The sequence below is a fragment of the Saccoglossus kowalevskii genome, chromosome 12, assembly GCF_978046115.1.
Source record: "Saccoglossus kowalevskii chromosome 12, keSacKowa6.1, whole genome shotgun sequence".
In the NCBI taxonomy this organism is placed as follows: domain Eukaryota; kingdom Metazoa; phylum Hemichordata; class Enteropneusta; family Harrimaniidae; genus Saccoglossus; species Saccoglossus kowalevskii.
Genome location: NC_140652.1, coordinates 35,547,379 through 35,573,999, shown reverse-complemented (window position 1 = coordinate 35,573,999; position 26,621 = coordinate 35,547,379). Strand labels below are relative to the sequence as shown.

Genomic DNA, 26,621 nt, shown 5'->3' with positions numbered 1-26,621 from the left:
CTGAACATCGTTCACGGAATATCAATCAAAGACGACATACATGTACAAATCAGAGGTGACTTTATTTACTGACCTCTGACCCAATAAGTAGGTCGTACGATTTTAGAAACATGGCAGGCCCAGTGAATCCAGGAATTGATCTCGGTGAGTTGTGTTCCTGCTATTTTTTGAATATCGACTGAATACATAATCTATTTAATCTTCACTGTGTGTGAAATTGCCACCGTATTATATGAGTGGTAGGGGAATGTTCCGGCGACTGATTAACTATGCCAACTCTACTTTAGGTCATTTATTTATTATTATCCAAGAAACGTTCAAGTTCCGAGCGTGTGATTAGCGCATATAGTTAATACTAGTAGTCTCTATTGTCTTTAGATACTTACTGTAGCTACGTTCACGTTCACGTTGGGATCTTGTCACGTGACGAATATTGTAAATTTTTCATATTTGCGTGAAGTGGGGTTGCAGTAGTTTAGTTCACGTCAATTGGGACCGACTCGGCTCGCGCCGCGCCCACAAACCTTGTTTAGCTGTCAACATCAAACAAAATGTCATCTTCTTAATATATTATTTATTTATTTATTTATTTATTTATTTATTTATTTATTTATTTATTTATTTATTTATTTATTTATTTATTTATTTAGCATTCATTCAGAAACACGTGAGCATTGCAAAGAGAAAATGAAATTTATTCTCAATATGATCTTGGTTGCAAATGTTGCAAGTTCTATCTTTTCTATTTTTGTGTGTTGTCCAACTACAATGTTGAGACAATACTGGTCATTAAATGAAACTTGAAAGTGAATTACATAGCTCAAAGTTTTCATAATAGTAGCTGTCTAATTTAGTATTGCACTTACAATTCCTATATGTTTGTTTTTTGTTTGAGTTTGTTTGTCTGAGTGGAATCCATGTGTAATTATCGTTATTAATTTCTTTTAGTCACTTGTTTATAAACAGTTGTTTAGGTAATTTTCATTAAATTAATTGCTTTCAGTAGCGTTTATCTCTCCTAATAGTCATCAATAGATAAAGTTTACATCCTCAATTGGGGATTTTGTCAAAAAAATAGATCTAATATTTAATTGAGCAGTGACAAATACAGAGAAATGCCTAAATTAGTTACAACTAATGTATAGATTCTGCGACTACCATTGAAAATTCAAGATGCATCTTGATTTTTATCAACGGGTCCAACATCTTGGTTGAATTGTCTTTTTCCATTTCTAACTCATTTAACATTTTAAAACTTTGCCAAAATTTTCCTCAGCAATGGTTGTAATCAACTTTTCAAAGTCATTTACAGTGACCAATGTCTCAACATCATCATAAATCAATATACCGGTAATTATGTTCTCTCAAGTTCACCACAGATGGCGTGATTTTAGTCTGTGTCTAGCATTCTGGCAACCAATCTTTGCATGTGCAGAGTTTTTATCCAAATTGGGAGAAAAGTCTTGTTGTGACTCTAGACACGTGCCAAGATCTGGATATCTTTTGTTTCACCATATATGTACTAACAACACATTTAAAGTTAGCCCTGGAACCATGGTGTTGTCAGAATGGGCGTTTTTTATGTTTGGTTGTTGACTGCCTGCTCAAACACCGCCATGGACCTTGGCAGCGAACAATAAGGGGATGAGATACATTGAATGTGCATGCATACCTCAGCATTAACCGATGATTGATTCTATGATTGATTGATCCTAACACGATAATTTAATTAATGTAATTAAGATTTTTTCACAGAAACCAATTTGCTGTGCATCCACCATTTTTGACGTTTTTAGCCAGTACCCGAAGAAGAAATCAAATAGACTGATGCATGATATATTTTACGGTTGTTAAGACAAAAATGATTTGTTTGCAGAGGACAAAATTCTAGTGGATTTCGCAAGAATAAATCATAAATACTTTTGAATTTGGTTCATGCCCCAAGTGACTTTATGTCGTAAATAGAGAGTGAATAAATGATGTCATTTTTGAACTATAGAGGGTGCTATACTATGTTGTAGGGTTGAATTTTGAGGATTCTAAAAGCTGGCAATCTGAAGGCAAACAGTTCTAATAGAACAAAATAATGGACTATTTTGAAAAGCACTGGAATATTTCAGGTGTAGTTATTGGTGTTATTTCAATTTGGTATGGTTTTAATACAGACAAATGAATGATCAAGAAACTGAAAAACATTTAATTAATTATTTTTTTATTTTCTTGGTATGCAGACTTAGAATGGGTGCAAAATGTCAAGGTTAATTTGCCTGCAGTAAAGAAACGAGCTGATGAAATTAAGACAAAACGAACTGTAAAGAAACAATGGCAGGTAAGAATTTATTATTAAAATGAAGTGAGTGATTACAAACGTACAAGTTTTGTTTTTTTTTATCACCAGGCTGAAGAGTTAAACATTTACTGGGTTTTAATCATCACCTTGAAAAAAAACTATTTTGCATTTACATTGGACCTGCATTTGTATTGTTTGCCTGTACACTGGGGTACTGTGAAAAAAACAATAAAATGAGTGTTTGCCCTGTTTAATTCCACTTCTGTGTATATGTACAGTATTGCTGTCACATGATCGCTCTAGTGTATTTGACTTCAGGTTTGCATTCCAGCTTCGCTACAATGTGGCATCAGCGTCATTTCCATTTGTGTTCATGTATCTTAACTTTATTGATTTAATTTTACAAGTATTTTATTTTATACTGCTAAGAAACTAGATAAAGTTGATTTTGAACACAATATTGCTGCACATTTTCATTGGATTGAGAATGAACTTTGACCCCTTGTTACACTAGTCAGATAATTGTATGGTAAATGGCAATCACATTTTACAACTAAATTATACATCATGTTATTTATTTTATGTCCTGATGGAAGATAGCTGACTAATTTCAGCTTAGTTTGTTATAATTGTACTAATGGAGACTCTTGACTTCATTAATGATGATCCCACCTGATATATTACTTGAAATTATTTTTTCACAAGGCTGCATGGTTATTAAAAGCAGTAACTTGTATTGATTTGACAACCTTGTCTGGTGATGACACATTTACTAATGTGCAGCGTCTTTGTTATAAAGCCAAGCATCCAATCAGAGCTGATCTACTGAAAGCAATGGACATGCAAGATAAAAGTGAGTATCAGTCATGTAGCATTATTCCACGTGTTTAACACTGAATAGCCATGATAGCTTCAGTCAGCAGAGTTTTGATTTATAATAAACATCAGGTACCGGTAATGCTTAACAGCTTTATGTATCAAATATGTTCTGATTGAAGTTCAATTCTTGATTGAACAATTATTATTATTTTTAGTTCCCTTGCAAGTTTTGAGACAAACATCTCAAAATAAAAATATTGTGTATATTATTTATACATATTAAGTGTTTAAGTTAGTGGTTGTGTTGGAATGCTGATTCAGTATAGCTAGAGTGGCTGATGTTGTAGATATTGATAATATCTCATCTACACCATCTATTGTAATTTTATAGACATTACCATTGGTGCTGTCTGTGTGTATTCTGCTAGGGTGGCTGATGTTGTAGATATTGATAATATCTCATCTATACCATCTATTGTAATTTTATAGACATTACCATTGGTGCTGTCTGTGTGTATTCTGCTAGAGTGGCTGATGTTGTAGATATTGATAATATCTCATCTACACCATCTACCGGTATTGTAATTTTATAGACATTACTGTTGGTGCTGTCTGTGTGTATTCTGCTAGAGTGGCTGATGTTGTAGATATTGATATCTCATCTACACCATCTATTGTAATTTTATAGACATTACTGTTGGTGCTGTCTGTATGTATTCTGCTAGGGTGGCTGATGTTGTAGATATTGATATCTCTCCTACACCCTCTATTGTAATTTTATAGACATTACCATTGGTGCTGTCTGTGTGTATTCTGCTAGAGTGGCTGATGTTGTAGATATTGATAATATCTCATCTACACCATCTATTGTAATTTTATAGACATTACTGTTGGTGCTGTCTGTGTGTATTCTGCTAGGGTGGCTGATGTTGTAGATATTGATAATATCTCATCTATACCATCTATTGTAATTTTATAGACATTACCATTGGTGCTGTCTGTGTGTATTCTGCTAGAGTGGCTGATGCTGTAGATATTGATAATATCTCATCTATACCATCTATTGTAATTTTAGAGACATTACCATTGGTGCTGTCTGTGTGTATTCTGCTAGAGTGGCTGATGCTGTAGATATTGATAATATCTCATCTATACCATCTATTGTAATTTTATAGACATTACCATTGGTGCTGTCTGTGTGTATTCTGCTAGAGTGGCTGATGTTGTAGATATTGATATCTCATCTACACCATCTATTGTAATTTTATAGACATTACTGTTGGTGCTGTCTGTGTGTATTCTGCTAGGGTGGCTGATGTTGTAGATATTGATAATATCTCATCTATACCATCTATTGTAATTTTATAGACATTACTGTTGGTGCTGTCTGTGTGTATTCTGCTAGAGTGGCTGATGTTGTAGATATTGATATCTCATCTACACCATCTATTGTAATTTTATAGACATTACTGTTGGTGCTGTCTGTATGTATTCTGCTAGGGTGGCTGATGTTGTAGATATTGATAATATCTCATCTATACCATCTATTGTAATTTTATAGACATTACCATTGGTGCTGTCTGTGTGTATTCTGCTAGAGTGCCTGATGTTGTAGATATTCATAATATCTCATCTACACCATCTATTGTAATTTTTTAGACATTACTGTTGGTGCTGTCTGTGTGTATTCTGCTAGAGTGGCTGATGTTGTAGATATTGATAATATCTCATCTATACCATCTATTGTAATTTTATAGACATTACTGTTGGTGCTGTCTGTGTGTATTCTGCTAGGGTGGCTGATGTTGTAGATATTGATAATATCTCATCTATACCATCTATTGTAATTTTATAGACATTACCATTGGTGCTGTCTGTGTGTATTCTGCTAGAGTGGCTGATGTTGTAGATATTGATAATATCTCATCTACACCATCTATTGTAATATTTAGACATTACTGTTGGTGCTGTCTGTGTGTATTCTGCTAGGGTGGCTGATGTTGTAGATATTGATAATATCTCATCTATACCATCTATTGTAATTTTATAGACATTACCATTGGTGCTGTCTGTGTGTATTCTGCTAGAGTGGCTGATGTTGTAGATATTGATAATATCTCATCTACACCATCTATTGTAATTTTATAGACATTACTGTTGGTGCTGTCTGTGTGTATTCTGCTAGGGTGGCTGATGTTGTAGATATTGATAATATCTCATCTATACCATCTATTGTAATTTTATAGACATTACTGTTGGTGCTGTCTGTGTGTATTCTGCTAGAGTGGCTGATGTTGTAGATATTGATATCTCATCTACACCATCTATTGTAATTTTATAGACATTACTGTTGGTGCTGTCTGTATGTATTCTGCTAGGGTGGCTGATGTTGTAGATATTGATAATATCTCATCTATACCATCTATTGTAATTTTATTGACATTACCATTGGTGCTGTCTGTGTGTATTCTGCTAGAGTGGCTGATGTTGTAGATATTCATAATATCTCATCTACACCATCTATTGTAGTTTTATAGACATTACCATTGGTGCTGTCTGTGTGTATTCTGCTAGAGTGGCTGATGTTGTAGATATTGATAATATCTCATCTACACCATCTATTGTAATTTTATAGACATTACTGTTGGTGCTGTCTGTGTGTATTCTGCTAGAGTGGCTGATGTTGTAGATATTGATATCTCATCTACACCATCTATTGTAATTTTATAGACATTACTGTTGGTGCTGTCTGTATGTATTCTGCTAGGGTGGTTGATGTTGTAGATATTGATAATATCTCATCTATACCATCTATTGTAATTTTATAGACATTACCATTGGTGCTGTCTGTGTGTATTCTGCTAGAGTGGCTGATGTTGTAGATATTGATAATATCTCATCTACACCATCTATTGTAATTTTTTAGACATTACTGTTGGTGCTGTCTGTGTGTATTCTGCTAGAGTGGCTGATGTTGTAGATATTGATATCTCATCTACACCATCTATTGTAATTTTATAGACATTACTGTTGGTGCTGTCTGTATGTATTCTGCTAGGGTGGCTGATGTTGTAGATATTGATAATATCTCATCTATACCATCTATTGTAATTTTATAGACATTACCATTGGTGCTGTCTGTGTGTATTCTGCTAGGGTGGCTGATGTTGTAGATATTGATATCTCTCCTACACCCTCTATTGTAATTTTATAGACATTACCATTGGTGCTGTCTGTGTGTATTCTGCTAGAGTGGCTGATGTTGTAGATATTGATAATATCTCATCTACACCATCTATTGTAATTTTATAGACATTACTGTTGGTGCTGTCTGTGTGTATTCTGCTAGGGTGGCTGATGTTGTAGATATTGATAATATCTCATCTATACCATCTATTGTAATTTTATAGACATTACCATTGGTGCTGTCTGTGTGTATTCTGCTAGAGTGGCTGATGCTGTAGATATTGATAATATCTCATCTATACCATCTATTGTAATTTTATAGACATTACCATTGGTGCTGTCTGTGTGTATTCTGCTAGAGTGGCTGATGCTGTAGATATTGATAATATCTCATCTATACCATCTATTGTAATTTTATAGACATTACCATTGGTGCTGTCTGTGTGTATTCTGCTAGAGTGGCTGATGTTGTAGATATTGATATCTTATCTACACCATCTATTGTAATTTTATAGACATTACTGTTGGTGCTGTCTGTGTGTATTCTGCTAGGGTGGCTGATGTTGTAGATATTGATAATATCTCATCTATACCATCTATTGTAATTTTATAGACATTACTGTTGGTGCTGTCTGTGTGTATTCTGCTAGGGTGGCTGATGTTGTAGATATTGATAATATCTCATCTACACCATCTATTGTAATTTTATAGACATTACTGTTGGTGCTGTCTGTGTGTATTTTGCTAGAGTGGCTGATGTTGTAGATATTGATAATATCTCATCTACACCATCTATTGTAATTTTATAGACATTACTGTTGGTGCTGTCTGTGTGTATTTTGCTAGAGTGGCTGATGTTGTAGATATTGATAATATCTCATCTATACCATCTATTGTAATTTTATAGACATTACTGTTGGTGCTGTCTGTGTGTATTCTGCTAGGGTGGCTGATGCTGTGAAAGCTCTGAAAGAAGTGAAAGGAGACTCAATACCGGTTGCATCAGGTGAATATAACACTGCCCTCATTGGTGGTTGTTGAATAATACAATATACTGAATATTTCACTATGGTTGGTTTTTATTTGATTTGAGAAATCAGATTTTAACCACATACATGAGTAATCAGGGTCATGTGGGGTTTCGGGAGTTCTTTCAATTGTCAAAATCAATAATACAAACATGGTAAAAAAATATATTGATAAGTGTTTTCTGGACTGTAAAATTAGGGAAGTTGCTGCATAGATTAGGGGAGTTGTGTATTACAGACAAAATGCTGCATAGATTCTAGGCATAAGGGAAGTTATGTATAGCAGGTGAAGTATGCATTGATTCTAGGCATTAGGGGAGTTGTGTATAGCAGGTGAAATGCTCATTGATTCTAGGCATTAGGGGAGTTGTGTATAGCAGGTGAAATGTGCATTGATTCTAGGCATTAGGGAAGTTGTGTATAGCAGGTGAAATGTGCATTGATTCTAGGCATTAGGGGAGTTGTGTGTAGCAGGTGAAATGCTCATTGATTCTAGGCATTAGGGGAGTTGTGTATAGCAGGTGAAATGTGCATTGATTCTAGGCATTAGGGAAGTTGTGTATAGCTGGTGAAATGTGCATTGATTCTAGGCATTAGGAGAGTTGTGTATAGCAGGTGAAATGTGCATTGATTCTAGGCATTAGGGGAGTTGTGTGTAGCAGGTGAAATGCTCATTGATTCTAGGCATTAGGGGAGTTGTGTATAGCAGGTGAAATGTGCATTGATTCTAGACATTAGGGGAGTTGTGTATAGCAGGTGAAATGTGCATTGATTCTAGGCATTAGGGGAGTTGTGTGTAGCAGATGAAATGCTCATTGATTCTAGGCATTAGGGGAGTTGTGTATAGCAGGTGAAATGTGCATTGATTCTAGGCATTAGGGAAGTTGTGTTAGCAGGTGAAATGTGCATTGATTCTAGGCATTAGGGGAGTTGTGTATAGCTGGTGAAATGTGCATTGATTCTTGGCATTAGGGGAGTTGTGTATAGCAGGTGAAATGTGCATTGATTCTAGGCATTAGGGGAGTTGTGTTTAGCAGGTGAAATGTGCATTGATTCTAGGCATTAGGGGAGTTGTGTATAGAAGGTGAAATGTGCATTGATTCTAGGCATTAGGGGAGTTGTGTATAGCAGGTGAAATGTGCATTGATTCTAGGCATTAGGGGAGTTGTGTATAGCAGGTGAAATGTGCATTGATTCTTGGCATTAGGGGAGTTGTGTATAGCTGGTGAAATTTGCATTGATTCTAGGCATTAGGGGAGTTGTGTATAGCAGGTGAAATGTGCATTGATTCTTGGCATTAGGGGAGTTGTGTATAGCAGGTGAAATATGCATTGATTCTAGGCATTAGGGGAGTTGTGTATAGCAGGTGAAATGTGCATTGATTCTAGGTATTAGGGGAGTTGTGTATAGCAGGTGAAATGTGCATTGATTCTAGGCATTAGGGGAGTTGTGTATAGCTGGTGAAATGTGCATTGATTCTAGGCATTAGGGGAGTTGTGTTTAGCAGGTGAAATGTGCATTGATTCTAGGCATTAGGGGAGTTGTGTATAGCTGGTGAAATGTGCATTGATTCTAGGCATTAGGGGAGTTGTGTATAGCAGGTGAAATGTGCATTGATTCTAGGCATTAGGGGAGTTGTGTATAGCAGGTGAAATGTGCATTGATTCTAGGCATTAGGGGAGTTGTGTATAGCTGGTGAAATGTGCATTGATTCTAGGCATTTGGGGAGTTGTGTATAGCAGGTGAAATGTGCATTGATTCTAGGCATTAGGGGAGTTGTGTTTAGCAGGTGAAATGTGCACTGATTCTAGGCATTAGGGGAGTTTTGTATAGCTGGTGAAATGTGCATTGATTCTAGGCATTAGGGGAGTTGTGTATAGCAGGTGAAATGTGCATTGATTCTAGGCATTAGGGGAGTTGTGTATAGCAGGTGAAATGTGCATTGATTCTAGGCATTAGGGGAGTTGTGTATAGCTGGTGAAATGTGCATTGATTCTAGGCATTAGGGGAGCTGTGTATAGCTGGTGAAATGTGCATTGATTCTAGGCATTAGGGGAGTTGTGTATAGCAGGTGAAATGTGCATTGATTCTAGGCATTAGGGGAGTTGTGTATAGCAGGTGAAATGTGCATTGATTCTAGGCATTAGGGGAGTTGTGTATAGCTGGTGAAATGTGCATTGATTCTAGGCATTAGGGGAGTTGTGTATAGCAGGTGAAATGTGCATTGATTCTAGGCATTAGGGGAGTTGTGTTTAGCAGGTGAAATGTGCATTGATTCTAGGCATTAGGGGAATTGTGTATAGCTGGTGAAATGTGCATTGATTCTAGGCATTAGGGGAGTTGTGTATAGCAGGTGAAATGTGCATTGATTCTAGGCATTAGGGGAGTTGTGTATAGCAGGTGAAATGTGCATTGATTCTAGGCATTAGGGGAGTTGTGTATAGCTGGTGAAATGTGCATTGATTCTAGGTATTAGGGGAGTTGTGTATAGCAGGTGAAATGTGCATTGATTCTAGGCATTAGGGGAGTTGTGTATAGCTGGTGAAATGTGCATTGATTCTAGGCATTAGGGGAGTTGTGTATAGCTGGTGAAATGTGCATTGATTCTAGGCATTAGGGGAGTTGTGTATAGCTGGTGAAATGTGCATTGATTCTAGGCATTAGGGGAGTTGTGTATAGCAGGTGAAATGTGCATTGATTCTAGGCATTAGGGGAGTTGTGTATAGCAGGTGAAATGTGCATTGATTCTGGGCATTAGGGAGTTGTGTATAGCAGGTGAAATGCTCATTGACTCTAGGCATTAGGGGAGTTGTGTATAGCAGGTGAAATGTGCATTGATTCTAGGTATTAGGGGAGTTGTGTATAGTAGGTGAAATGTGCATTGATTCTAGGCATTAGGGGAGTTGTGTATATCAGGTGAAATGTGCATTGATTCTAGGCATTAGGGGAGTTGTGTATAGCAGGTGAAATGTGCATTGATTCTAGGCATTAGGGGAGTTGTGTATAGCAGGTGAAATGTGCATTGATTCTAGGCATTAGGGGAGTTGTGTATAGCAGGTGAAATGTGCATTGATTCTAGGCATTAGGGGAGTTGTGTATAGCAGGTGAAATGTGCATTGATTCTAGGCATTAGGGGAGTTGTGTTTAGCAGGTGAAATGTGCATTGATTCTAGGCATTAGGGGAGTTGTGTATAGCTGGTGAAATGCTCATTGACTCAAGGCATTAGGGGAGTTGTGTATAGCAGGTGAAATTCTCATTGACTCTAGGCATTAGCGGAGTTGTGTATAGCAGGTGAAATGTGCATTGATTCTTGGTATTAGGGGAGTTGTGTATAGCAGGTGAAATGTGCATTAATTCTAGGCATTAGGGGAGTTGTGTATAGCTGGTGAAATGTGCATTGATTCTAGGCATTAGGGGAGTTGTGTATAGCTGGTGAAATGCTCATTGACTCTAGGCATTAGGGGAGTTGTGTATAGCAGGTGAAATGTGCATTGATTCTAGGTATTAGGGGAGTTGTGTATAGCTGGTGAAATGTGCATTGATTCTAGGCATTAGGGGAGTTGTGTATAGCAGGTGAAATGTGCATTGATTCTAGGCATTAGGGGAGTTGTGTATAGCAGGTGAAATGTGCATTGATTCTAGGCATTAGGGGAGTTGTGTATAGCTGGTGAAATGTGCATTGATTCTAGGCATTAGGGGAGTTGTGTATAGCTGGTGAAATGCTCATTGACTCTAGGCATTAGGGGAGTTGTGTATAGCAGGTGAAATGTGCATTGATTCTAGGTATTAGGGGAGTTGTGTATAGCAGGTGAAATGTGCATTGATTCTAGGCATTAGGGGAGTTGTGTATAGCAGGTGAAATGTGCATTGATTCTAGGTATTAGGGGAGTTGTGTATAGCAGGTGAAATGTGCATTGATTCTAGGTATTAGGGGAGTTGTGTATAGCAGGTGAAATGTGCATTGGTTCTAGGCATTAGGGGAGTTGTGTATAGCTGGTTAAATGTGATTGATTCTAGGCATTAGGGGAGTTGTGTATAGGTGGTGAAATGTGCTTTGATTCTAGGCATTAGGGGAGTTGTGTATAGCAGGTGAAATGTGCATTGATTCTAGGCATTATGGGAGTTGTGTATAGCTGGTGAAATGTGCATTGATTCTAGGTATTAGGGGAGTTGTGTATTGCTGGTGAAATGTGCATTGATTCTGGGCATTAGGGGAGTTGTGTATAGCAGGTGAAATGTGCATTGATTCTAGGTATTAGGGGAGTTGTGTATAGCAGGTGAAATGTGCATTGATTCTAGGCATTAGGGGAGTTGTGTATAGCAGGTGAAATGTGCATTGATTCTAGGCATTAGGGGAGTTGTGTATAGCAGGTGAAATGTGCATTGATTCTAGGCATTAGGGGAGTTGTGTTTAGCAGGTGAAATGTGCATTGATTCTAGGTATTAGGGGAGTTGTGTATAGCAGGTGAAATGTGCATTGATTCTAGGCATTAGGGGAGTTGTGTATAGCAGGTGAAATGTGCATTGATTCTAGGCATTAGGGGAGTTGTGTATAGCAGGTGAAATGTGCATTGATTCTAGGCATTAGGGGAGTTGTGTATAGCAGGTGAAATGTGCATTGATTCTAGGCATTAGGGGAGTTGTGTATAGCAGGTGAAATGTGCATTGATTCTAGGCATTAGGGGAGTTGTGTATAGCAGGTGAAATGTGCATTGATTCTAGGCATTAGGGGAGTTGTGTATAGCAGGTGAAATGTGCATTGATTCTAGGCATTAGGGGAGTTGTGTATAGCAGGTGAAATGTGCATTGATTCTAGGCATTAGGGGAGTTGTGTATAGCTGGTGAAATGCTCATTGACTCAAGGCATTAGGGGAGTTGTGTATAGCAGGTGAAATGTGCATTAATTCTAGGTATTAGGGGAGTTGTGTATAGCAGGTGAAATGTGCATTGATTCTAGACATTAGGGGAGTTGTGTATAGCAGGTGAAATGTGCATTGATTCTAGGTATTAGGGGAGTTGTGTATAGCTGGTGAAATGTGCATTGATTCTAGGCATTAGGGGAGTTGTGTATAGCTGGTGAAATGCTCATTGACTCTAGGCATTAGGGGAGTTGTGTATAGCAGGTGAAATGTGCATTGATTCTAGGTATTAAGGGAGTTGTGTATAGCAGGTGAAATGTGCATTGATTCTAGGCATTAGGGGAGTTGTGTATAGCAGGTGAAATGTGCATTAATTCTAGACATTAGACATTAGTGGAGTCATATAGGAGTAGAAAACTACGTAAATTCTTTTGTGTACAAAATACAAAGTAATTCTCAACAAATTATTTTGTCTTTATTACAAGACGATTAGTATAAAAAATGTTGATTTCTCTGATGTTAAATATTCATATTTCACCATGTGTTCTAATTGTTATTATATCTGTAGTTGCCACTGGTTTTCCAGCTGGTCAGACTCCGCTGCAACAAAGGTTAGCTGAAATTAAACAAGCAGTTTCTGATGGTGCAGGTGAAATCGACATTGTGATCAACAGGACCTATGCACTAGCAGGAAATTGGAAAGGTTAGTAATGTAACATGAGCTGGACAACTAATTATTTTCCTCATGAACCCATGATTATTTATTGTCATTTTTGTAAATTGTTTCTGTAGGTGTCTATGATGAGATAAAAGCATTCAAGTCAGTTTGTGGTGATGTACACATGAAATCAATCCTAGCAACAGGAGAACTAGGAACACTTACAAATGTCTACAAAGCTAGTCTGGTTGCTATGATGGCTGGTAAGTTATATAATTAGAAACACTTGGTAGCTATGGTGACTGGTAAGTTATAGTACTATAAACCTTAACTAGTGATGACTGGTAAGTTATAGTACTATAAACCTTAACTAGTGATGACTGGTAAGTTATAGTACTATAAACCTTAACTAGTGATGACTGGTAAGTTATAGTACTATAAACCTTAACTAGTGATGACTGGTAAGTTATAGTACTATAATCCTTAACTAGTGATGACTGGTAAGTTATAGTACTATAAACCTTAACTAGTGATGACTGGTAAGTTATAGTACTATAAACCTTAACTAGTGATGACTGGTAAGTTATAGTACTATAAACCTTAACTAGTGATGACTGGTAAGTTATAGTACTATAATCCTTAACTAGTGATGACTGGTAAGTTATATAATTAGAAACACTTGGTAGCTATCTATAGTGACTGGTAAGTTATAATACTATTCACTACGTTCAATTACCCACCATAGACTCCGGTCAGTCAAAATAACTATTTTGAACTGTAGGCATTAATCAGCGATTCTGCCAGTGACGGAGAGATAGAATCTAGGTCAGGGGAAGCCCCATGACCTCAAGATTCTTTTACCCCTTACGTCACGAACCCACGTGGCCGAGGCCACATGGCAGCACCATGGGTAGCCGTTAATCACTCTTCATTTTTCTCCGCCTCGACGAGGAATGATTCTGAGCGGCTCTGCCTGGCTCTGTTGCTTTTTCCTGTCTGGGTTTCTAGCGTGAGTCGTCGCCGCAGCCGTGGCATTCGACATTCTAGCTGGTAGGATAAGTTTTTCTTGTCTTTTTACCCTCGTGTCGTTTTCCCCTTTGTGTGTTATGCTTTCAACAACAAAGAAATTAAAACCTTGCGCCACTACGTAATCACATGTTGATTTCATGGCAGCACCTTTTACAACTGTAATTCGTTTTCCCTCATGCATGTCGTCTTTTATTTTTAATGTATTTAGAAATAGATAGATGCACTGGCAACGCCAGAAGCTCACCGCCGGTATTATCTCCTCAGTTTACGAGGCGGATTTGTAATCAGTGTACCCAGCAATTGGAATGGAACCTGCATACAAGGGTATCTACATGTACACAGTCTGTTTTTTCAAGAAGTGGGTTACCCAACTTTACTGGCAACAGCGAGGCTGTGCCCCTGGAGGTCTTTCCTCCTATGGGGCCCGCGCTGGATCCCGTTGTGGACCCATCCTCGCACGGCGCCGGTTTTGCCGCTGAAATGAGGGCATTATTCGAAGGACTGTCGGGGCAAATCTGTGGCAGGCAGCATAGATCACCTGCAGGCGGAGCGAGCTGTCTCCACTGCGGCCTCTCAGCCGGCAAGTAGGAAGAAACACAGAAAGCACCGTTCGCATTCTAAACACGTCTCTTCCGGGGAACCCCCTGTTCCCAGCCGTGACCCCCCACCCCCCACCCCCCGCTGATTCGGGGGAGGCTGAGGCTCAGGCTAGTGGCAACAGGTCTCCTTGGCAACCTCAGACACGTAACACCAACGGGGACACTGGTAGCCAAGACTCTGTTTTCGGGGCAGGGCGTTCGGGTCAGGACATACATTGTGCCTCCTCCCTGCTTTCAACCAACCAGGGTTCACCGCGCCGTACCGGACTGATTAATTTACCTTCAAGTCCGAGCTCCGCTGCGGGTTTCGACTACCTTCTCGCCGACCCACATGCGTTCCCAGAGGGAACTGACCCTGTCATGAGACGCACTCTCGAGCATGCTCTTGCTCACATATTTAGGCTGAGAGGTGGCAGTTCGCTCGCGTTGGATACAGTGGGCACCTCGGGCGGTCCCTCAGAGTTCACATTGCGTAATGCGTCGTTGGGGTGATGCGGAATATTATCAGTCCAGGTGACGCTATGTATATTCCCCCACCCTCACTCCTAAAGCAGCCACTTACGGTCGTTTCAGCGCTGATGGGATCACAGGCGCCGGGATCAAGATTGACCCCATTCGAACGTCTCTCCTGGTCCAGCCGAGCGCTGAGCGTGGGGGTCGGCGCGCAGACTTTCTTGAAGGGCGGCCGTTGGTCAGCCACGGAGGAGGTAACACCGAAAGCCCCGGGCTGGGGTAATCTTTTGCATAACTCCTTCCGCTGGACTAAACGCTACCCCATCGGGGCAATCTTGGATTCGGACCCCAATTCGTGGGACGAAACCAGAAGACCCCGACCGGACCCCAAGGCTCCTTCCCCGGACCCCGGTACTACAAACTTCTGTTTTGCTAGCCGGGTGAAGGGGGACGGCCGCGTTCCATGGTCATTCTCATCGACCCATTCTGAGACTATCCAACATGCCCTGAGGGCAGAGTTACGACCCATCAATTTCCTTGAATTCGTAGGTGCCACACTGGAGCGCATTCTTGTGCGCGCCCAGGACTCTTGAGACCTTAGATGCAGAACGCACTCGCCTCCTAGATCAGACAACACAGCTAATGGTAGGCCACCGCACGGCTGTGTGCGATATCCTCCAGTATCATATGGCTCTCTTGGCCGGGGCTACTACTGTGCAGCGGGACGCGGTTTTAGACGCGTGTGTTTTCGCCGGCGAACTGAGTCATGGGGTACGCCACCGCCTCAGTTACACAGACTGGAGATCCTCCACCCTCTTTGATGGGGGAGATAGCAGGGGCAGTTGCAGAGCTTCGGGGTGTAACAAACCAAATGGTTCAAGTCGAATCCGCTAGCCAGTTGGCCGTTGCCAAGGGGAAGCGGAGGGCGCCCCAAGCACAGAAAGCACAACGCCCTAGGACTAGCTCCGCAAAACAGAGTCAGCCAGGAGGCAAGCGCTTGCACCCATCCGCGGGAGGGAAGGGTAGTGGCACGCCCCCGGAAAGAGAGGACCAGGTGGTGGCTCCTCCTCCTCCTCTGGTGGTCATCAACCCCGGCAGTGGGGTAAGCATGTTTGACACTTACCTCTGCGACGGGGGATGGGGGTTTGAGGGGTGGGTGGTGATGGTGGATGGGCCTGCAAGAGATCAGGCTACAGCTTAGTAACCCCAGTAATCTCCGGGGAGGCTCACCTCACAGTAGAGGAGAACCCCCCCTCTTGCAACCGCCGAACCGATGGCCACAGATCCCTGTCGCACACAGATTGCGCCGGTGCATTCCGGCTTGGATGCAGCGGGTAACCGATCCCTGGACGCTCCAGGTAGTCGCACGCGGTTACAGAATACCACTGACATCTCCTCCGCCCCTGTCAGTGTTCCCCTCGTCGGAAGCACTGCCAGGGGACCCCCACATGGTGGAAGCAATCAGACAGGAAGTAGACAGTTTGCTAAGAAAGGGCGCCATACACAGAATAGTTCAGCCGGCACTAAGTCCGGGCTTCTACTCAAATGTATTCATAGTACCAAAATCTACAGGCTGCTGGCGTCCGGTTCTGGACCTAAGCAGACTAAACCAGTATGTGCTTCTCGATCGGTTCCGCATGGAGACACCATCCAGTGTCCAACTCTCTATCCACCGTCTCGACTGGCTAGCCTCTTTAGACTTATGCGACACTTACCTGCACATACCTATGCACCCAGCGAGTTGCCCTCTCCTTCGATTCGCCCATCTGGGCCAAGTATTTAAATTTTGGGTGCTCCCCTTCGGGTTATCCACAACGCCCTACGTGTTCACCAGAGTGATGAATCAGGTAGTACTGCTGCTCCACCAAATGTCTGTACACGTCAATCTGTACCTAGACGACTGGTTGATACACAACCCAGACAAGGGGTTATTAGCCAGACATGTAAGGGTTACACAGGATTTATTTCACCAGTTGGGCTTCCTAGTAAGTCACAAAAAGTCCCATCCCGACCCGACTCAACAGTTGGTGTTTCTGGGCATGGAGTTCGACACCGAAGTAGGCCCGGTTCGCCGATCTCAGGCGCGTTGCTTAGCGCTAAGCAACCTAGCAGAACGCCTAGTCAGCGTTCCTTCAGTGTCTCTCCGAGAACTAATGCGGCTCATCAGAATGATGACCTCTGTTCGAAGGGTAGTTCCCCAGGCCGCACTACGCAGCCACCCGGTCCAACGCTTGTTATTGGAACACCGAGCTCACCTACGGGAACTAAACAGGTGAGTATCGATCCCGGACCAAGTAAAGGAAACCCTGTACTGGTGGTCGTCACTGACCAACCTCAGACAGGGGGTCCCCTTGTACCCACTCGTCACAACTATGACTCTGGTAACAGACGCCTCCCTCCAAGGGCGGGGAGCGCATCTATTCGACAAACAAGCCCAAGGAACCACCATATCAACTGGCTCGAGCTGAAAGCAGTGCACCTGGCACTTTCACGCTTTCAACCCGCAGTTCGAGACCACAGAGTCCTGCTCTGCACAGACAACACAGTGGTGGTCTCCTACATCAACAAGGAGGACACGATCCCCATCCGATCATCATCCCCCGGCTGTCAAATATTGTTGGTCCGGAGGATCAGGAGGAATTGCTTCTCTGCCCGGTCCGAGCGCTACGAGAACCGTACCAGGTTTTCCAGACGGGGAACCAAACACATGTTTTTGTGTTACGGCCCTGGCAAACAGGATAAGCCGGCTTCCCCGACTTTGATCTCCAGGTGGATTACTGCAACTGTCCTATTGAGCAGGGTCTCTTCAGGTTAGGCCCCGTCGTAGCGGGACATGCTTTGGTTACTGACCCAGCCCGAACGACCGCAGAGGCCCATGCGCATAGGCGATAAGTCAGTCTCGGCATTCTTGTGGGCAGATTGTCTGTTCCACTAGCACTTCCTGGAAGCTCCCAGGTTTCGCTTCTTTCGACCTACGCCCTCATGCAAACTGTTTCGGTCCTACTTCAAGCTTATCACCCCCGAATTCGACTTGGGTCTAGCTTTCTCGGGCGCACCAAACCCTGTCACCACAGCAGCATTGGCTTCTTGCTTCGGGGACAGCACAGGCAAGGTAAGACACCACTCTTCTTGGGTCTTAACTTAGGTTTTTGAGTTTGTTTTCATCCCGGACTGGGAAAAGACTTTCATTATTCTTCCTTTTTCTGTTTGTTCGGAAAAACCGGCCACCTATCGGTGTCTGACTCTGCCTACAGTTCAAAATAGTCATTTTGACTGACCAGAGTCTATGGTGGGTAATTGAACGTAGTGAATTTAGGCGAGGGTTCTCCGAACCCGCCTATTCACATAGTTCATACCCACCATAGACTCCGGCCCCCCAACCTCCCCACTCTTTCCGTCGCGTTGGTCTAAGTCCTCGAGGCGGAGAGAAAGGAACCAGAGTGATTGACGGCTACCCATGGCGCTGCCATGTGGCCTCGGTCATGTGGGTTTGTGACGTAAGGGGTAAAAGAATCTTGAGGTCATTGGGCTTCCCCTGACCTAGATTCTATCTCTCCATCACCGGCATTAATGCCTACAGTTCAAAATAGTCATTTTGACTGACCAGAGTCTATGGTGGGTATGAACTATGTGAATAGGTGGGTTCGGAGAACCCTTGCCTAATTTCAGAAAATAGATGTTACACACACTAAAAACAACTAAATCATTAAAAAGTAAACATTTCTTAAGGTTTTACCTTTAAGACTTTTTAGATTTTTTACATTTAATGTCCATAAAGATACAAAAAATGAAAAAAAAAGAGTCATTAGGTAATGGCGGTGGGCCCTTATTTGGGGTTCAAAATTTCAAAAAAATATTCATCAATCTAAAATTTCATACATTTTTTTTCTTGCTGAATTAAAAAGTAGACCACCTATTATTTCATTACAATGTCACCCAGTGCATTTTTTCCCCAAAAAATCACATGTTTTTCATTTTATTAGTAACGAAAGTATATTCTAAAAGAAGTTAGTACACTAGCAAATGATCGCGGTAGAACAATCCGGTCATTCTGTGTTTCACAATTATTAATTATTGCCTAGTAATGATTATAACAATGTGCAGAAAATAAATTCATTGAATTGTTATGAAATGCCTGCCTGACAGGTCAAATCGCTAATTAACCAATGAAAACGATGGATGATGGCAATGTATTCAAATTACCATAGCTCATTTGAATATGTTAATGTTATTGAACGCAGCACGGAAGAGATTTGCCGATGTTGTAGTACGATCTTTTGGCTTGGATTTTGATGGGAAAGTGGCATGATTAGTTTTTAAATAAAAGATAAATGAAACAAAGCTTACCCATTCACACTAGTCACAATAAATATCATACTCGTGAATAGTAGGCGTCGATGACTATGGTGAAACTTTTAGGCATCAGAAAAGAATAAAATAACACCTTAAAAAAACTGCCGAAAAATCGCCCTGGACGATTTCTTGGTCCTATTTTATTTATTTTTAAATCCCAAACTGACGTTTAATGGCCCAGGGCGAATTTATGGCAGAATCCGGTATCAATATTTTGGAAATAATCAAAATTGTTCTTTTTTTTTTTTCATTGCTTTTTAATATTAAATTATTTGTTTATCTGTCAGAATTTTTCTCTGTGACTTTAGCTGAAAAAACAAAAATACATTTAATCTCGCTAGTTTTAAGTAGGACAATTTACAATAATGCATTGCACATATGCTCAGTTAGTGCTCTCAACTAGACTAGACTTGAGATGTTTTTGCCGCATGATTTTTTTATTTTCATGCGACAAATTGTCACACAAAACTACATCCAGTGACTATTTATAAAATGAAAACTGGATGAAATAAGCCTCGCCTGTTTTCATATTAAAAACTTAATAGTCATTTTACAACAGTCAATTCCTAAACATGTATTTGAGGAAACTATTTCCACTATAGGGGGAACAAACTACTTTATGTCTCTGTCTCGTATTCCACTTGGATGGGGAATTGTCTCATACTTTCTAAACTAATGGAACATTTTGAATTCTTGGTGAAAACTCTGCACAGTATCATACTCGCTAGTAGCAGATGTGAATTTACTTCAAACACATGTAACTTTAACTGCAGGAGATTGTAAATAGAAAACCAGATATATTCTGGAAAATTTGATAGATTGTATTGTAACTGATTTGTTTTTCTGACAGGATCTGATTTCATTAAGACATCCACTGGTAAGGAAGGGGTGAATGCTACTTTTCCTGTTGCCTTGACGATGGTGCGGGCTATCAGGGAGTACTATCAAAAGACTGGCTACAAGGTAAATAACTGAAAACTAAAAATGTGTGTTAGATTTGCTGATTGTTAACAAAATAACCTGTTACTAAGGCAACCATACACTCTTAATCAACAATTCTTTACAAAACTGAATTTTTAACTAATATTAAAATTATGTTTTTAGAGTGGTGGAATTATTAGTTTAGAATTGAATATGTCAGTGGATAAATACAGAGACTCAACAGTTTTTGTATATATGTCTGTATTTGTAACATTTCTGTTCTGTTCCCTGCCAGGTTGTTGAATTGCTAGAAGCGTAAAATTATTATTTTAGAAAAATCAGGTGGTCCACTTGTAAAATACTGTTTCTGCAATCTTTTTATGTTGATGGCGTAACATTTCTAAATTTATTTTTCTCGCCACAAAAAACGTAATACAATTATTTTGGTCTGACAGTTCTTTTTGACTCCCATGTGCGAAGCACAAAATGGGAGTCTTTGCAGTTAGTGTGTCTGTATGTGTGTATGTGTGTATGTGTGTATGTGTGTATGTGTGTGTGTATGTGTGTATGTGTGTCCGACTGTTCCACTGCTATCTCAAGAACCATACATCGGTTTTTGATGAAACTTGGTGCATAGATGCTCTGGGCCAATGCGCAGATTTGATTAGGTTTTGGTAAAAATCCATGCTCGTTAATTACCTAATTTGCATGATAATTAGCTAATTTTTAGCTGTTCTATGACTGTTCCACTGATATCTAAAGAACCACTCATTGGATTTTGATGAAACTTGGTACATAGATGCTCTGAACATATGCGCAGATTTGATTAATTTTTGGTAAATATCCGTGCATATTAATTACCTAATTTGCATGATAATTAGCTATTTTTTAGTGGTTCCATGACTGTTCCACTGATATCTAAACAACCACTCATTGGATTTTGATGAAACTTGGTACATAGATGCTCTGAACTAATGCTAGGTTTTGATTAGTTTTTGGTAATAATCCGTGGATACTAATTACCTAATTTGCATAATGATTAGTCAATTTTCGGTTTTTCCACTGATATCTCAAGTACTAATCATCACATTTCAATGAAACTTGGTACATAGATGTCATACGACACTGCACAGACCTGATAGTTTTTATGGTAATATCAGTACATATTAATTACCTAATTTGCATAATTAATTAATTTTCAACATTTGATATAAGTAGTTAGCATTACATTTCAATGAAACTTGGTACTTACCTACTCGAAGACTATGCAGAGATTGATTGTTTTCGATAAATATTTGTGCATATTAATCACCTAATTTGCATAATTAGTTAATTTTCAGCTTTTCCACGGGTATCTCAAGTACTAATCATCGCATTTCAATGAAACTTGGTACATAGATCCTTTAGGACTATGCAGAGACCTGATTAGTTTTAGGGTAAATAATTGTGCATATTAATTACCTAATTTGCATAATTAATTTTCAGCTTTTCTACTGATATCTAAAGTACTAATCATCACATTTCAATGAATCTAGAATTATGCAGACCCAATTAGTTTCCGGTAAATATTTGTGCATATTAATCACCTAATTTGCATAATTAACCAACTTTCACACTGATATCTCAGGTACTATACATCACATATCAATGAATGTACATGGATGCTGTAGGACAATAGACAGACCTGAATAATTGTGGGTTAAAATCTGTACATATTAATTACCTAATTTGCATAATTAACCAATTTTAAACTTTCACACTGATATCTAAAGTACCGTAAAAACTCCAAAATTTCGACCGGTTTTAAATAATTGGTGTTAGAAATGTGACGTGTTTTTAGAGTCAAAATTAAGGTGCATTTTCGGACGGTCGAATTTTTCAGAATAGAAATCAGCAAATGAAAAAATGGGGATGATAGACAGTGTGCTTCATTAGTTTTTAAAAACTGCAATGTCCGTCAATTGACGTAAACTTCCTCATGTTTCACGGTAAAAGCAAAGGTCGTGGCCGAGTTGTAACTCAAAATCTAAACAAAGCCATCAATCAGTAAGTATTATGACAAGCAAAACAAAACATCAAGACGCGGAGAAGAGGTCAGCACAAAACTAATAGGTCAAAAGACAAAGCTGTCTCGCACTACCTAGGAAAACTTGCGAATGTTCGAAGTACAGGTACCCATTGGACAAAAGATACATGGAAGTTTAGCAAACTATCTCCCCGACCCAGTGCAATGTATCCGGTTAGAATCAAAGCTCACGTGTCCCTTATTTGAGGGACCAAATTCTGCCGTAAATTCGCCCTTGGATTAAAAAATAAAATGGGATTTAAGAAAATAAAATGGGACTTTTAAGGTGTATTTTGGCGTCATTTTTCGGACATTTCAATCAATCCTGCCGGCTAAAATAGAGTAAGTTTTACCGTAGTCATTGACGTCTGTCTATTCAAGAGTACACGTGTATGATTTTTATCGTGACTAGCGTGAGCGGGTAAGCTTCCTTTCGAGAATGAGCTGTTATCACTGTGAACAATGTTAAATTATTCTTCAGATGACCAGTTTATTTTTTAAAAACAACTAATTTTTTTATTTAAAAAAAATGATGCCGTTTTCGCATCAAAATCCAAGCCAAAATATCGTACTACAACATCAATCTCTTCCGCATTGCGTTCAATAACATTAACATATTTAAATAAGCTATGGTAATTTGAACACGTTGGCATCATCCAGCTTTTTGATTGGTTAATTAGCGATTTGACCTATTTGACCTAAGAGAACATGGCGGATATCCTACAGCATCAAACGTTTATACGAGACCGGAATCATTCGCTTACGATGAAACTAAGTTGACTTTTATTTGTATTTCATAACTATTCAACAAATTTATTTTGTGTACATTATTATAATCACTACTGAGTACAGTAATAATCAACAATTCAGAAACGCAGCATGCCGAGATTTTTGTGTTCGTTTTTATTTGAAACTTCGTTTATTTAGAATATATTTTAAGGGTCACCCCCTCAGTGTATTCGTCCGGCGGCATCGACAAATGGACAACTTCCGGCTATTAATCCGAACAACCAACAACAGCAGAGTCCATCCGGGAACCCACAGGTCAGCGCCACCAACGGCGAAGAATCCAATATGGCCGCCAGCTCTCAAAACGTCAACATTGGGGAGACGCCGTCGCTGCAACACTTGCTTACGAACCCAGCAGCACAAGAAGCAGGACAATTTCATCCGTTATTGAACATTGCACCAACTTTCAGTACTGCATTTTGTATAGCAAAAATAAATAGTCGTCGTTGGGCTAGAGGCTCAATAACCATCGCATCAATGTCTTCTCGGGCGATCAGACGAATGAGCTGCATGTTGGTAAAACCATTCGCCGACAACTTTGCCATAGACTCACTGCTGATGCTATTTACGGCGGCCCATTGTTGAACATCTAGCGGCAGATCGCTGCGTGTGTCGCTCGTAGCGGCGGGTCGCTCCATCCCTGAGAAAGGTGTGAAAGTGGCCCCAAACATATCGGACAGAGAATCATTTGCCATTGAAACTATTGTGCCAGGTAACAGTCGTCAAATTCGTCAGATTCTTGCGCAACTGCGATTGTCTGCGCCTCACTGTCACAGAAGAAACAAGGTCGATCGGTGCAACTAACGGAACAGTCGAGTAATCTTGCTAGAAGGGGATTACTTTCACGTAAAATGTACAGTACGTACCGTCGTAGTTCTGCAGCGCCTAGTTGATAATACGGTGGTATTTGGAAGACGAGTCTGACGATGGCCACAACTTGGCAGGTGGCTAACATTGAGCACGTCGACGAGCAAAAACTTGCGAAAAGATACAATGTTTCTAGCTGCACTGCAGAAGTTGCACTGATTACAAAATTGAAAACGACGCCACAAATTAATGTATATTTACCTATGGTAATAAGCTGCCAAGCTAGTTCCTGATTGGGCAGCCCTACCAAATCCCTTGGTGATGTCCTATGACTGACTCCCCATGGCCCCGCCTACAATTGACCTTTAAAACTGAGCAGGCCGGATTATCACACTGAATTTAAAACATGTTAAAAATTAACAAGGCCATATTTTCGTTACCAATAAAATAAAAATCTCTCAGTCAATCAGAAACCCGGATTCTTGCCTTCGAGGAAGGTCCCGTTTGAACGCTCACATCGTTTTTTTTTTCGTTTGGGGGAAAACTAAAACTGGTCGCAATTTTCGAATAAGAATGAGTCGGCAATTTTTAGTGGAGTCGAAAATTTGGAGATAAATAAAACACCGAAACCCGGCAAATAAATAGGCGGTCGAATTTTTAGAGGGGTCGAATTTTTGGAGTTTTCACGGTAGTAATTATTCCATTTCAATGAAACTTAGTACAAAGTTGCTCTAGGACAATGTACAAACCTAATTAGTTTGGGGTAAAAATCTGTTCATATTAATTCCCTAATAAGCATAATAATTCATAATTTTTTGGTTCTAATCACATTTCAATTAAACTTGGAGACATAGATTTTCTGTTACATTGCGCAGACCTCATTAGTTTTACACTCAAATCTGGTCATATTAATTTTCTGATTTGCATAATTAGTTTTCAGCTAAGTAATTTCGAATTATATTTAATGTCTCTCCAATACTCTCAGCACATGGGAGTTCTTTCTAAGCTTTCTTTGATTATATTTTCTTGTTCTTTTTCAGTCACTGTAAAATGACAATGTCCTCTGTAACATGTTATGCAATTACAATGAGTATACCTTGAGGTCGGAGGCCTACAGTATTATGAATAAATTTATTATTATATTATGTTGATGGCATGGCAGAAATAAATATATATATATTTTTAGATAAATCTATTGATATGTAACTTATGATATGCAATGCCATGAGATCTCCTGGTCCTGCAAGTTTCATGCACGTATCCACATTTTTTAAACAATTTTCTTCTACAGTTTATGTAATTGAATCTTCAAAGCTGTCCTTGTCAATCATGATCTTTAACGGCAATTTGGTATGATGGGTTTCAATTCATGCAATATAACAACTATGTCTACCAATTATGCAAATTGTTCTGTACGTCATTTTGTACACTGTCTAAAATATGCATTTCTAAATGCCTAAAATATTAAAATGTTGACACAAATTATATTACTTGTATTATTTTTTCCCACCATTTTACAAATTTAAATGCCAATTTTGACTGGTATGGCATAATTCTACATATTTTCTGTTCTGACCTTGCAGCAATGTGAACCAAGTCAATGTAGATAAACACACACTAATAAAATTGGAGTAATCACACGACATCTCTCAAAATGTTTTTAGGTTGGATTCAAACCAGCTGGTGGCATCCGTACAGCTAAAGATGCTTGCTCCTGGCTAGCGTTGATGAAAGAAGAACTGGGCAATGATTGGTTGACACCAACAATGTTCCGATTTGGTGCCAGTGGGCTACTAGGAGATATAGAGAGGCAACTATTTCATTTTGTGACTGGACATTATGCTGCATCGCATGAATTGGCTATGGCTTGATATGACTGTGATAAATGTCTATTGTAGATGCATTAAACAAATGGATGGATGTTATAACTTAGATAGAATTATCAATAGAAATCCTGTTTATAAAACATAAGGCCAGACTTGTATTATCCCTTGTTTCGCAAACCTGCTGAATGAACAGGAGCAAAAAATGAAATAAAAATAAAATTTTATTGCTAAAAAAATTATTTTTACCTTCATTTTTTTCCGCCCACCGCATAACAAATCCAAGTTGCATTTTCGTGGGAGTATTATGATCAAAGTACCAAAGTCTCACACAGATCTATACTTTACGAGCGTTAGTTGACAGTGAATCTCGGCGGCGTGGTTTGTGGTGACACACCGTGAAACTCTGTCATCAAAAACCGAGAAATCACAATTGGCGAAATTGCCAACCTATATGTTCCTAAGGAGTGGGAAGATCGGCCTATTGTGCGCATTGATTGATGGGCTGCAGTCGCTTCAATCTGACTCGCCACTAGTGCACTGATCACGATAGCCCAGGACTTCGGCCTGAAATACATCAATGTTGTTTACAGGACTAAGTATTCTGTCAACGTGCATAACCCTGATGAATAGAAGCCAACCGCCATGGATGTTCTTATGAAAGCAGCGAGAAGTTACTCACATTTGCCGCAGAAGAGGCAAGTTTTAATTATATTCAAGCAAATTGACCTCAAATAGCGGCCGTAGCTCTACGGTGTGTCGCTAAGTAACAACCTACTTTCATTATTCATGCTCTTGAAGCCGCGAAGTTGTCGCCTGTGCATATGTGGGTTAGAATTTTAATTGAGTTGGTGGGAACACTGTCACAGTGTAAGACCTGCTTATCGCTAATGAGAGGGCACACACAGAACTCACACTGGACAAGGGGTTCTTTCACTGCT

General features: G+C 39.8%; 1 protein-coding gene across 1 annotated transcript; it reads left to right on the top strand.

Moving 5' to 3' along the window:
* The first annotated feature begins 87 nt into the window (after nucleotides 1-87).
* Nucleotides 88-25,919, top strand: LOC102806281 (deoxyribose-phosphate aldolase-like). Its single transcript, XM_085506252.1, has 8 exons — nucleotides 88-144; nucleotides 2,232-2,329; nucleotides 2,996-3,143; nucleotides 7,203-7,301; nucleotides 12,752-12,886; nucleotides 12,976-13,104; nucleotides 20,126-20,238; nucleotides 25,522-25,919. Exons 1-8 carry the CDS (start codon nucleotides 111-113, stop codon nucleotides 25,726-25,728), a joined length of 963 nt encoding a protein of 320 aa, XP_085362378.1. The 5' UTR covers nucleotides 88-110; the 3' UTR covers nucleotides 25,729-25,919.
* The last annotated feature ends 702 nt before the right edge of the window (nucleotides 25,920-26,621 follow it).

Bases quoted from the DNA above. Each gene is read 5' to 3' on its own strand.
- LOC102806281 (XM_085506252.1), top strand. From the start codon at position 111: ATGGCAGGCCCAGTGAATCCAGGAATTGATCTCG. The intron at 145-2,231 runs GTGAGTTGTGTT...CTTGGTATGCAG, and splicing joins GAATCCAGGAATTGATCTCG to ACTTAGAATGGGTGCAAAAT. The intron at 12,887-12,975 runs GTTAGTAATGTA...TTGTTTCTGTAG, and splicing joins ACTAGCAGGAAATTGGAAAG to GTGTCTATGATGAGATAAAA.